A 12,513-nucleotide genomic window follows, 5' to 3' on the forward strand; every position below is an offset into this window, starting at 1 on the left:
ATCACCTGATTGTGAGTCCTGGCCTCAGACGCTGCTCTCTGTAGAGGCTGCCTCCTGCAGAGAAGTCCCCTCCAAGCTATGACCCAGGCTACAGCCAGACTCCGCTACAGTGTTCAGGGGCTGGATCAGCCTCCCTTCTCATTGACAGACATCCCCTATGAGAGCCCAGCCATGAGAAGGATGGGAGGGTGGTCCTGGCCACATCCCCAGGGATGAGGAGGCCAGGGGACACCTCTGTGACTAAGATGAGCTCCATGACAGCTTTGGAGCCTGTGGGGCTGGATCCTTAGCATTTTTGAATTTTATTATGACTGCATTTGTTTAAATATATATATATATATATTTATAGCTCTATGTGCCCACTGTCCCCAGCCCCTCCCCAGCCCCTAGTTCTTCCCCCTGGCCTTCTGTCTGGTGGCCGTGTAGGGCAGCACCGTCTGCGTACTCTTGTCTGACACCGTCTGGGTGCTGCTGTTCCTTGTGACCCTTCGGGTCTGTTCCAGGGCCAAGGTGGGGCCTGAGCGGCGGCCAGTTAGTGGAGAGCGTCTTGGCTTGTAGGGGGCTGAGGAGGGCTTGTGGGGACCCGCATGGGCCTCCGGGTGGGTGGACTCAGGGGTCAGGCCTGCCTCCTCCTCCTCTGCCTCCTCCTGGCCGTCCCCCTCCTCGTCGTCACAGCACAGGGCGTGGTAGAGCACTTTGTCACTGAACCGCACCCTCTCCCGTGTCCCTGGGGTCCGCTGGGGCAGCTGGCTCTTGGCTGCGGGGCCAGCGCCAAAGGCCTCCTCGCTGGAGGAGTCTGGGGTCTCCACGCGGGGCCCATTGGGGATGGGTGTGCCACCATTCATGAGCCGGTAGTCAGGGCCAGCCCCTGACCGTGTCGACTCGGGACCGTCCACGGAGTCCGAGGGGGTGGAGACGTCCAGGAAGGAGCAGAACTCCCAGCTGTCCGAGAGGATGTCGGCTGTCATGAAGTCCAGGTGGCCCAGGTCGAAGGGGCCACCCATACCTGCCTTGTCACTGCTCGAGGTGCTGCTCACAGTGGCCGTGGTCCAGTCATCCGGCTCCAGTTCGAAGTCAAAGTCTGAGGTTAGCTTATCGATCTGGCTCACCACCTGGCCAGGGAAGGGGACAGGAGCTGAGAGGGGCCAGCGGGGCCAGGCATCACCTGTGGGGGTGAATGTGCCTCTGCCCTGCCCCGCTCTGGTGGACCCCTGGCCTGGAGGTCACAGGTGTGTCTGCCTAGTGGCCAGCCCCCAGGGACCAGGGTGGACAGAGCTTGTCTGGCCCTTCCCAAAGGCCTGCTCACCACTCTCCCGTCTCCTGAGGGTGGGAGGTTGCTTTCCAGCCCCGCACCCCATCCATTTATACACGCTGCTCTCTCAAACACAGTCACAGTTCTGGGGAGCAGCCCTAGCAATCAGGGCGTGATCTGCCTTTAATTGAGAGGGGGCCGTTTAAGAGGGGCTGAGGGACTCCATAACCCATTCCATGGAGAGGGGAGTAACCCTTCCCCCCAGAGAAGAAATGGCATGGGGTGACCATGAGGACGACTGCCCAGACTTTCTAAAGCATCCTGGCCCAGTCCCTGCAGCCAGCCAGTGAGCATCACTCACAGGTCTCCACCTGCCCTTTGGGACAAGAAGCCCACGTGTAAGGCCTAGCTGAGTCACCCCCCTCTTACCCTCCTTCCTCCTTCCCTTCTCCCACCCACTGCTGAGCAGAGATCAATCCTGGCTTGTTGGAGAACTAAAGTGAGCATGAGTTGATAAGCAATAAAGATGCCATCTATCCCAGGCCCGGAGCTGCGTGCTCCACGCTTCAGGGCGCAGCTCAGCCATGGAGGTTGCCGCCCGCTGCTCTGCTCCACGTACAGGGAAGCCCTCAGCCTTTAAACGGGAGGCCCTGCCTCGGGACACCCCTTGCCTGGGTGGCCACCGTCGACACGTAAACCACGGAGGAAGACGATGGGGGAGAAGGGGATCCAGCCAGAGACATGGAGAGGGCAGAGCAAGGGAAGGGAGAGAGATTATAGCCAAAAACAAAACCAGGAGAGCAAAGCGGATGCGGCGGAAGTCAGGGCAACAGAGACGCAGAGACACACAGTGCATCATCAGGGCCAGGGCCAGTCCCCAGCGCACCCCTCTCCCGCCCCAGCGTTCTCTACCTGGGGTCTGAGCAGGCAACTCATAAATGAACTAATGAAGTTCTTAATTCAAGGAGCATTTACTGAGGCCTACTGCTGTCCAGGGATGTGCCGGAGGCTTGGCGGGGAGTGGAGGTGGTGAGTGCCCCGAAGCAAAGAGGAAACAAGAGCAGGAGTGATAGCCGGGGTGGCTGGGTCCGTGGGAAGGCCACTTGGCCAGGAGGCGGGGGCTGGACAAAGGTGGCCTGGGCAGCCATTATCCCTCTCGGGGTGGCTCCATCTGTGAGCAGAGAGGCTGATGACCTGGTCTACCTCCGAGGTTCCATCCACCTCTGAGAGCCTAGGATGCTGTTTACAGGAGTGACTTCAAGAAGCTGCTTTGGGTGATGATGCTGAGGATGTCCCACCAACATGGTCCCAGGCCAGTAATGGAGGAACCTCTTGGCTGAGGCCTACGGAAAACCTGGGCCATCAGGACACCTGGGATCCAGGCCTAGCTTAGACATTGCTGTGTGTCTCTGGGCAAGTCACAGGACATCTCTGGACCTCAACATCGTTCGCGGGTATGGCAATCCCAGCCCTATTGCCCTCCCCAGGACTTCACAAGGAACCGCAAGGAAGGCAGAGAAAGGGCTCTCTGGGGCACTGGGGACATGAGTGGCATCTCTGAGCACCTACTATGAGCCAGGCCTATCACCCAGGAAATCATGACCTCTTGAGTCGACAGAGGAGGAGGCTGAGGCACTAGCCCCCCAAGAGGCTGACCTCCCCACCTCTGCAGCCCCTGTGAAGTGCTGCCATGGCCAATGGACTTGGGACAGGGCCCCACACTCCGAGCTGACTCCCCCTTCCTGGGCTCCCCCAGGATGTCCCGCTCTAGTGCAGAGACGCTCCCATCCCCCAGAAGCCCTGGCTCAACCATGCTCCCCAGGAGGGCTGGCTGGCGGGAGCGAGTGGGCCTCCACTTACTCTCCAGTTTCTGACTCTGCGGGTCTGGGTGAGGCTGGAGAGGCGCCATCTAACACGCTCCCGCTGGTCCAGGGACGGACGGTGAAAACCACGAACCCAGAGCCCTGGAGACTGAAGCCAGGGAAGACACAGCAACTCAAGCCCCTGCCACCTGGCTGCACCCTCGAGGGAGCCTCCCTGGAAGAGGCCAGAGCTGTAGAGAGTCTGCAGCTGCCAGAGGGTGGGGGGGATGCCTGCAGGAATCTGGTGCTGGATGGCTGGGCTATGATCTCACAGGGTCAGCTGAGGCCAGGCCAGCCGAGGGAGCTCAAGGCCCATCACGCCTCAGGCCCAAAGCAGGGAAGTTCCAGGGTGCACAGAGCCAGAGCCCAGAGCCTTCAGGCCTGGACTCACCCGCCAAGAAGCCCCTGCTGGCCCCCTGCCCAAGGGCTTTGCCATTCCGGCTCTTCCTCTTCTTCATCAGTACGCCCCTCTCTGGTTCTACCCTGGACATATGGAGGGAAGGGAGAAGGGGAGGCCAGCGTTCGAGTCCCAAGTCTGCCACTTCTTGGCTGAGATACACTAGGCAGACTAGTACCCCTCGCCAAGTCTCAGTTTCTTGCCCTGTAAAATAAAATGACACTCCCCTCCTGGGCTCAAGTCAGAGTGAAGAAAACCTAATAGATATGAATGTGCCTTAAACTGCACAGTCGCGCAGGCATGGTGGCTCACACTTGTAATCCCAGCACTTTGAGAAGCTGAGGCAGGAGGATCACTTGAGCCTAGGAGTTCGAGACCAGTCTGGGCAACATATGGAGCCCTCGTTTCTATTAAAAACAAAAAAATAGTTGGGTGTGGTGGTGTGCGCATGTAGTCCCAGCTGCTTGGGAGGCTGAGGTGGAAGGATCACCTGAGCCCAGGAGTTCAAGGCTGTGGTAGCCAGGACCATAGCTCACTTTAGACTGGGTGACAGAGTGAGATCCCTACTCAAAATAAATAGATAAACAAACAAACAAACAAACAAACTGCACAGTCAGGACAGCCAAACACTTAAGAACCTGGGCTCTGGCGCCGGATCTGGGATCTGACCCTGGCTTCACTACTTACCAGCCGTGTGTCCTTGGCCAAGTGACTCAACTTCTCTGTGCCTAAGCTTCTTCATTAGAGGAGAATTCTAGTAACACTTACTTGACAGGGCTGTTGTGAGGATTTGATGGCTTAATGCACTTTGGAAAGCCTGTAGAACAAGGCAGACCGCTGACACCCACTGGCACCCATGGGTGCTAGCAGGTAGCCACGTCACAACACCAGGCCCAAGAGCCAATGGGAATCAGTTCCAGTACCTGGGGCAGAATAATGGGCTATCTTAGACCTTTCGAAACCCAGTACACACAGCCTGGACAAGAAAGTGAGAACTGTACAAAAAAATAATAATAAAAAATTAGCCGGGCGTGGTGTTGCGTGCCTGTAGTCCCAGCTACTCAGGAGGCAGAGGTGGAAGGTCACCTGAGCCTAGGAGGTTGAGACTGCGGTAAGCCACTGCACTCCAGCCTGGGCGACAGAGTGGGATCCACAGGTAATACCTATTTCACCTAAAGTTAGGGGTGCCTCGAGACAGAATCCAACCAGAAGAGGTTCTAAAAGTCAGTGGCTATGAGGCTCCCAGGCAAACGTGGCCCCGTTTATTAGGTGGGACAGGTTCCACTGCTTGAATGGCGTAGGTGAGGGTCAGAAAGGAAAGCCATGTGCCCAGGGCACCCACCTCCCATGAAGGCTTAGGTCTGTCTGCAGACCCGGTCACGGCCCTTCCCTGGGGCCTTGCTTCCTGGGGCCAGTGGGGAGGGCAGGTGGGGTGCAGGCCTGGTGCTGCCGGTCTCTCCGCTTTGCATGTCTTGAAATCTGTGATTTCTCCCTGAGATCTAATAATCATTTTGCCTACATGTAATTTGGGATTGTCGTGGAGCGCACGGAAGTAATTATATACACAGAAGGAAAGAGAGGAGGAGAGAGGATGGAGAGAGAAATAGTGCCGTAAAATCACAGAATCACGCACCTTCCGAGCCCAGAGGGACTGCGAGGCTGCTGGCCCCGTCTCGATGCCCACGCGGGCAGGAAGGTGAAGTTCCAAGGCCAGAGGGGGCTGAGTGACCAGAAGTCTAGTCCTGACTCCTGGGTCTGGCACCTTAGGACCAAGAGCGGCCTGTGCTGGAGGGACCCAGAGGGAGCACTGGCTAGGAGGAGCAGGGCTGAGGGCTTTGTCAGAACCTGCAGGCCCTGTCCTAGGAGTGTCCCCAACCTCTGTCGAGTCACAGCCTTGGCCTCCCTCGCCGAAAACCTGTGTCCATCAAGTCCTCCCACTGACCACAACTTCCTCTCCAGCTCCATCTTTGAGCTGTGGCCAGGGAACTTTCTACGTAGCCCACAGGACCACGCGCCCCTCTGCCCTTTCATGTTCCCCAAACTCCCAAGCCTCCTAAACACAACTCCCTACCACCCTCCTTTCCTCTCCAGCAAGCAGCCTCCGCCCTGCAAGACTGCCTCCTCACCACCCCTACACACTTCACAGAGCTCCCGGCTGCCTCTGGGCCTCACCTGACACGCCCTCCCTCCTTTCCTACTCACTTCTGGCATCACTTTTAGAAGGATGCCTTCCCAGGTCCTCAACTGACATCAGGTTCCCTATGAAATTCTCCCAGAGCACCCTGTGCCTCTCTTTAAAATATTATTTATTTTTGAGTCGGGGTCTCACTATGTCAGCCAGCCTGGAGTGCAGTGGTATGATCACGGCTCACTGCAATCTCTACCTCCTGGGCTCAGGCGATCCTTTTGCCTCAGCCTTCCAAGTAGCTTGAACTACAGGCATGTGCCACCACGCCCCAGCTAATTTTTTTTTTTTTTTTGTAAAGATGTGGTCTCACTATGATGTTTAGGCTGGTCTCGAACCTCTGGGCTTAAGCAGTCTTCCTGCCTCGGCCTCCCAAAGTGCTGGGATTACAGGCATGAGCCACCACACCTGGCATTTCACCTTAAAATATTATATGATATTTATCACTGCTTCAATTTTGCACGTATACGTTACAATGTGGTGGATGTCTGTCTCCCCACTAGACAGGAAGCCCCGTGAAGAGCGGGGCTGGGTCTGTTTCCCCACCCCTGTACCCCCAGCTCAGTGCAGGGATCTGCACGTTCGACAAACACAGCTGTTGAATGAATGGATGTGCTGAAACAGAGAGCTTAATGAAAATCGCTGGGGGCCCTTCTCGAGAAAGTTTCATGGTCCCGGAGCCCCCAGTATCGCCTGCCCCCAGCCCTCCCTCCAGCCCTGACTGAGCCCCCTTGCCAAGGAAAATCTTTCTGTGTTTCTGAAGGTCCTGGAGACAGGACTGACAACCTGGGAGTCCCAGAACAAGCATCCTCCCCTCCCCCCCGCAGCCCCCTTCCTCACCTCTCCTGACAAGCGGATACCTCCCTCTCTCCCTCCCTCCCAGTTCCCCGGGCAGTTGGTTACATAACTGGGGATTCTGCATTATTTATGACCACTGATTATTTTTTAATTCTATGATTACGTTATTATCTTCCTGGGGGGCTGTGGAGGTGGGGAGGTGGGAGAGGGCTGACTGTGATTCATGGCTCTCATCCTGCAATTTGGCCTAATTGGCCAGGGAACTTGGGTGAATCTGCCTGGCAGAGGCCAAGGCAAAGGGGAAAAGGAGGAAAGAGAGGCGAGTAGAAAAATAAGAAGAAAAAAAATCCACGCAGTTCTTGCTGAGCTGCGGGTGATGGAGCTGACCCACTTTGGCACAGCTCCGTGGTCCCCAGCCTCCCCTGCTCCAGCTGCTCCCTGGCCGGGCTGCGTTGATCTCATGGCCAGTAGCTTTCCCTGGCACCTTGGTATGCAGCCCCTTGCCTACGGGGCTGCCCCATTGGGTGGCTAGAAAACAGAATGCCATGTGAAAATCAGTGGGGGGACCCAACACTGCCATCCTAGGCTGGGGAAAGGTCACGCCCCCGCCCCTCCATCTTCCTGGGGTGCCTCAGTGGGCGGCTGTGCCCTTAAATTCCAATCCACTCAAGATTCCCTGATTATAGGGGGGACACAGGGTCACCACGGAGCCCCCATGTTGAGCAACACCTTCGGGGAGGGGAAGCCAAGGAGAAGGAGGCCAAGTATCTGCTCAAGGTAAGGTCGACATCTAGGGGCCAAGGACGAGGGCCCTTAACCCTGCCCTTGGGAGCTCTCGATAGGTGGGTAACAAGGAGAGAAGGGGAGCAGTGTCCCACCCAGAAACATGACTCAGAGATTCCTGGAGAGCATGCAGGATTCTGCTGAGAACAAACGCAATCTCCAACTTTGCACAGATGTAATCCAACTCCCTGCTCTCTCCTCAACCTTCCCTGTTCCCTTCCCTCCAGTTGTGCAGAATTCCTTGCCCATCCGGATGTGCCAAGCACACTTCCTCCTCAAGACCTTGGCGTGGGCTGAGCCCACTGCCTGGCACGCTCTGTCCCTGGACAGTGTGGCACTGAGACCCTCACTCCTGTTGGGTCTTTGTTCAAACACCGCCTGATTGGAGACCCCTTTCTCAGCCCCACCACCATCACTCTCTATGCCCTTTTCTCATCAGCAGGGGGTGAGACCACCAGCTGCAAAAGAAACAAAGGGGCCCCAGCCAGGAGGCCAGGACCTGGACCTGACCTCTCTGGTCATGGCTAAGAAGTTGATGGGACTAGAAAGCAAGGCCGTGTGTGGCGCTAAGGAGTGGCCAGTGCTGGAATCACCCACCAGTCACATCTAACAGATACGGAGCCGGCTTCATGCCCAGCATTGCTAGGCCCTTGATGTATATCTCATTTAATTCTGACCACAGCCCTGGGATGGGGGTAGGAGAGGAGGCATCTCAGGTGGTATTCCCATTTTGACAGCTGGGAAAACAGAAGCACAGAGAGGTAAAGTCACTTTCCTAAGTTCACACAGCTGGGGAGAGGGACGAGCTCGAATTTGAACCCGAGACATCTGCTCACAGCCCTGGAACTGCGCTGCATCTCTAAATTAAGATCTACAGAATTCTGAGGCACTTTGAGAGCCCGCTGGGACTGGCCCAGGTTCCTAGAGTACTGGGGATCCCAGCAGAGATGAGGGTTAATTAGTGGTTGAGCATCCTAGCCCTCTGTAAGCCCATTTTAGCTTTCAAAACACTTTGACAATCCTCCCTTCACTTAAACCTTTAAACGACCCTCCCCACCCATGGGATAGAACTTGCTTCCTAACACCCAGGGAGCTGCTGGTGGAGCGACAGCCAGTCGGGGTTTGGGAGGGTGAGTAGGCACTGGCACCCCTACTGCACCAAGGCCTTGTAGGATCATAATGAGGTACGAATCACCATCATCCCCATTTCAGAGATGAGCAAACCGAGGCTCTGGGGCTCTAGAGCCTGTCATCCTTCGGTGAATTTCAGGCTGTATGCTCAAGCGGATGGGAAGGGTCTGCTGAGACCAGTGGGGTCTGAAGGGGAACAGCCAATGGAGGAGGAGGATGGGGAGGGGAGTGAGCTTAGAGCCCTTCCTCTCTGCTGACCTGGCCTCTTCGCCAAGCATCCCGTGTGCTCCCCCCATGTCCTGAAGGTGACTCCTGTCTCCCCAGCCAAGTGCTCTGCTCGAGATGAGCACCCGTTTGTGGTGCCGCCCAAGGGAGGGAACAAGGGTTGGCCACCCCCTCGACCTTGCATCTGTCCATGCCCCCGATGGGAAAATGCCATGAAAAGCGACCTAGTGTTACATCCCTCTGGAGGACCAGGAGTCAAAGTCACAGGTTCCAGGGGACAGGGAGGTTGCAACCCTTTGCTCCAAACCAGGGCCTCGTACCCTGTTTGGTAACCCCATCCCCGGTCAATCCCCCTCCGCAAGAAGTCAGTTATGGCGTCTCTTCTTCCTGGACTTCCTGCCTTCTTTCCTCACACCCCCCTCTGCACATCACCCCATGTCCAGACCCTACAGGGGATGAGGGAGCTCTGAGGCTCACCCCTCATCCCCAAGCTGGGTGCCATTGGCAGTGGGCAGGCAGTGGCATACGGGGTAGACTCTGGTTGCCGTAGCAACCTGCCAAAGTCTTGGGTAGAGGCACACGGCCTACAGTATGTGTTGGGAAGGGGACTCCTCCCTCTGCCCTGGCTGAGGCCTCTGGGCCATGCTGCCCATGGAGCGCTGCTGTTGGAGACACGAGAGTGGGTCAGTGTGACAAGGGACGGAGGGGACATTGAACAGCTCTGCAATCAGTTCTAGTGCTATAGCACCCCATCATAAGAGTGACGTATCATCTCTTGAAGGCCCCTGCCAAAATGGCAAGAGACCACCCAGGGGCTTACCAGCCAAAACCCCGGAATAGGCATTAGAACCTGAGTTCTAGCCTTAGTTCTGCCACCAGGAGGCTGTGTGACCTTGGACAAGCCCCTAGCCCTCTATAGGTTTCAATTTCTTCCAAGGTAAAGGGACAGGGCTGGTCTGGACTCCCTGTGAGATCCTTTCCAGTCCAGACCAGCCCTGTCCCTTTACCCTGTGAGATCCTTTCCAGTCTGGATGCGAGGAGAGGGGTTGTGGGTTCCTGGAAAATGCTTGATTGGGAACAGGCTCGGAGCTGGAGCAAAGCTGTCTCCCAGGCTTACAGCCAATCCTGGCTCCCTCCAGGTGGACCTGCTGGGGTGTGGATCCCATGCCTGACCAAGCCTGGGATCTGGGCAGCTCCCATGCCCCCGATCTAACATAACATGGGTTGTGGGGGCACTGCAGCCCTCTGGGTCCATGAGGTTGGAGTGGGAGGGGCTGCTCAGGGGCAGCTGGCCTCTGACCTCTAGATTCTACTGCTCAGAGATGCTCAGCCTAGCCCAGCCCGGTTCATGGGCAGGAGCGCCACAGCTTCTGTCTGCCCAAAGCAGCAATCACTTCCACCCAAGACCAGATTTCCTGGCAGGCTCTAGGAGGCCAGCCCCAGGCAGAGGGACCACCCTGCCCAACCTCGGCTCCTGTCCACATTCTTAAAGCCCCCACACTCTGAACGCAGCACCCTTCAGACAACCCCTGCTCCTTGTTCCTCAAGTCAAGCTGAAATGCCACTTTGCCAGCCTGGAGCTGGTCTCACCATCATCCAACCTCCTCAGCCCTCCTGGAGCCCCCTCCTCCCACACAGCTGGCCAGGAGAGTCAGAGCCCATAACTCCAGCTCAATCATTCCCCCGCCATCTCTGCAGGGACCCTGTTTACAAGGAACTGAAATTTGCCTAAAGCCCACCTGGCTGGCATAATGGCACCCCACAGGCAGATTCAGGCTAGCGGCTCAGAACGCTGGTCATGCATTTTGGACTCGAACACAGCCCAGGGGGCAGGGCTGGGGACATGTGTACCTCATTACCCCAGCGATATGGGAAGCAGTAATTAAACCAGGCTCCACTTAGAGCGACAGAGAGGGACACACACATCCCAGCACTTCTCTGTGGCTTTCCAGCATTGGCAAAAACATTCAGAACTATGGGACAAAGATGCAGCCCCCTGGAGGAGATTCCTACCTCGGCCAAGACATACAGGAGCTCTGACATTCCGAGACCCAATATCACCCTGGTACAGGGAAGGCAGAGCTGGCTTTATTATTTCCCCAGGACCAAGGGTTTGACATCCATGTGGTCTCTGTGGAATGCTTTGAGGTTGGGTCCCAAGCACAGGCACTGTCTGGGAAGAGCCATCCATACTCCCCCAGGGATGACTCTTGTGACCAGACCAGAGCCTGAGAGGCAGATGGTGGGGACAAGGGTCAGCTTAGTGTCATTCCTCCATTAAGGAGCTGGGGTAGGATTCAGTCTCTGCTGGCCACTTTGGCAGCCCTGAATGCCAACCTCAGAGCTGCGGTCCTAAGCCATCTCCACCCCACACCAAGGCGCCACCGGCCCTGGGCATGGTGAAATTTCTAGCAGAGCTGATATGGGCAGAGGAGGTACCCAGCAGGGTGACACACGTGCACAAGGCTTTGCACACTCCAGCCGGCCCCCACTTGCCCCACTCACCTCCCTCAGCTCTTTGGCCACCTCCTTGAGCTCCCGCAGGATGCCCTCAAGTTGCCCGATGACCATCTTCATGCGCTGTCGAATCCGCTCCCGCTCGCCACCACCACTGGGGTTGTCACTGGGCTGCCCGAGGTCCGGGGCGCCCCGAATGTTCATCCTTTACCACGTGGCCGCAGGCCTGCCCATGCTCCCCCCAGCCAGGCACACGCCGCGTCTGCCTCCACGGAGCCCCCCTCGGCTGGGCAGGGCTCCACATCTTAACGGCCCCCCAGCCCACCCTGGCCCTGGGCGGCCCTCCCCCAGCCCCTGGACCCTGCCACCCCGCCTCCTCTGCCTCTGGGAGGGGAATGGGACACCCAGAAAGAGACAGAGTATGGCAGAGGGGGTCAAGGTGAGGACACAGGAGAGCGGGGGGAGGGGCCTTGGGTCCCAGGAGTGGCCTCCCCGGGACCTCGAGGTGCCTGTGGGTGTGCAGAGCTGATCTCCACCTGAGCTGAACTCAGAGGCAAAGAATGACTCTGCAGGGACCGGGTAAGAGATGCCCTTGGGCAGGGGGACAGCGATCCCCTGGCAACTCCAAGGCAGTTGCAAAAGCAGAGGTCTCTGGATGCAACTGACACCTGCAGAGGGCTGGTGGCCAGGGTCTTCCAGGTGCGGAGGGGGCTCCAGCTTTGGCAGCTCTGGGCAGGGAGCCAGATGGGAAGAGGGCAGCCCCCTGCGGAGAGAGCAAGCCTGGCGTCAGCCCTCCTAGGCTGCAGCACCAGCCGGTGCGCTGCCTCTCTCCTCTCCCCAGCCTGCACCCTTCCTCACAGGAATTTTTTTCTTTGTGGAGAGGGGTGGTGGAGGCAGATGGCTAATGGCACACCCCTCCTCTAGAAAGAAAGGGGGGAGCCCCTGCTTAGAAGCAGAAGTCCTCAGCCTGCTATGGGGCACCCTGGTCGCGGCTCCCTCCCACCCCCAGCCAGGCCTGGCCCGACTGGTTCACCAGAGGCCTCTCCAGCCACCCAGCCCCCCCCCAGCGACCCCAGGGCACGCTCGATCCCGCAGACCCTCCCTCCTCCAGCCCTGCCTTCCCTCCGGACCCCATCCCTCCCCCACTCCCGGACTCACCGAGGGTGGGGGCGCCGGCCTCCCCTCCAAGCAGCGCCGGGGGCCAAGCCCCAAGACGAGGTTGGGGGGCCCCCAAGTCTCCCTAGGGCGGGCTTCTCTCTCTGGACCCTTCGGCCCCTGCCCTCAGGGAGGGCCCCCGAGCCACGGCCGGAGACATCTGGGCGGTGGGAGGGGGCGGGGTCTCCGAGCTCCAGGGAAAGGGGCAGGAAAAGCCTTCGACCCTCGCCAGGCTCCGGGTCGGGGATGAGCGAGGGTCTGGCGGGTT

General features: G+C 58.0%; 1 protein-coding gene across 2 annotated transcripts; it reads right to left on the reverse strand.

Moving 5' to 3' along the window:
• Nucleotides 1–286: 286 nt before the first annotated feature.
• On the reverse strand, nt 287–12,503 carry CUNH15orf59 (chromosome unknown C15orf59 homolog). 2 transcript variants are annotated; one of them, XM_021719004.1, is made up of 3 exons: nt 12,249–12,503; nt 11,139–11,261; nt 287–1,112 (listed from the first exon to the last, which is right to left on the reverse strand). In XM_021719004.1, the coding sequence occupies exons 2-3, from the start codon at nt 11,208–11,210 to the stop codon at nt 387–389; spliced, it is 798 nt and encodes a 265-aa protein (XP_021574679.1). In that variant the 5' UTR covers nt 11,211–11,261; nt 12,249–12,503; the 3' UTR covers nt 287–386. The 2 variants fall into 2 exon arrangements, with proteins under 2 accessions (XP_021574679.1, XP_008069119.1); XM_008070928.2 differs by having other exon boundaries at nt 11,139–11,853; nt 12,249–12,332.
• Between the last annotated feature and the right edge of the window lie 10 nt (nt 12,504–12,513).

The sequence above is a fragment of the Carlito syrichta genome, unplaced genomic scaffold, assembly GCF_000164805.1.
Source record: "Carlito syrichta isolate Samal-C Ts95f unplaced genomic scaffold, Tarsius_syrichta-2.0.1 Scaffold314063, whole genome shotgun sequence".
NCBI classification, from domain to species: Eukaryota; Metazoa; Chordata; class Mammalia; order Primates; family Tarsiidae; genus Carlito; species Carlito syrichta.

Bases quoted from the DNA above. Each gene is read 5' to 3' on its own strand.
- CUNH15orf59 (XM_008070928.2), bottom strand. From the start codon at position 11,294: ATGAACATTCGGGGCGCCCCGGACCTCGGGCAGCCCAGTGACAACCCC. The intron at 1,113-11,138 runs GTGAGTGGGGCA...TTCCCTGGCCAG, and splicing joins TGGCCAAAGAGCTGAGGGAG to GTGGTGAGCCAGATCGATAA.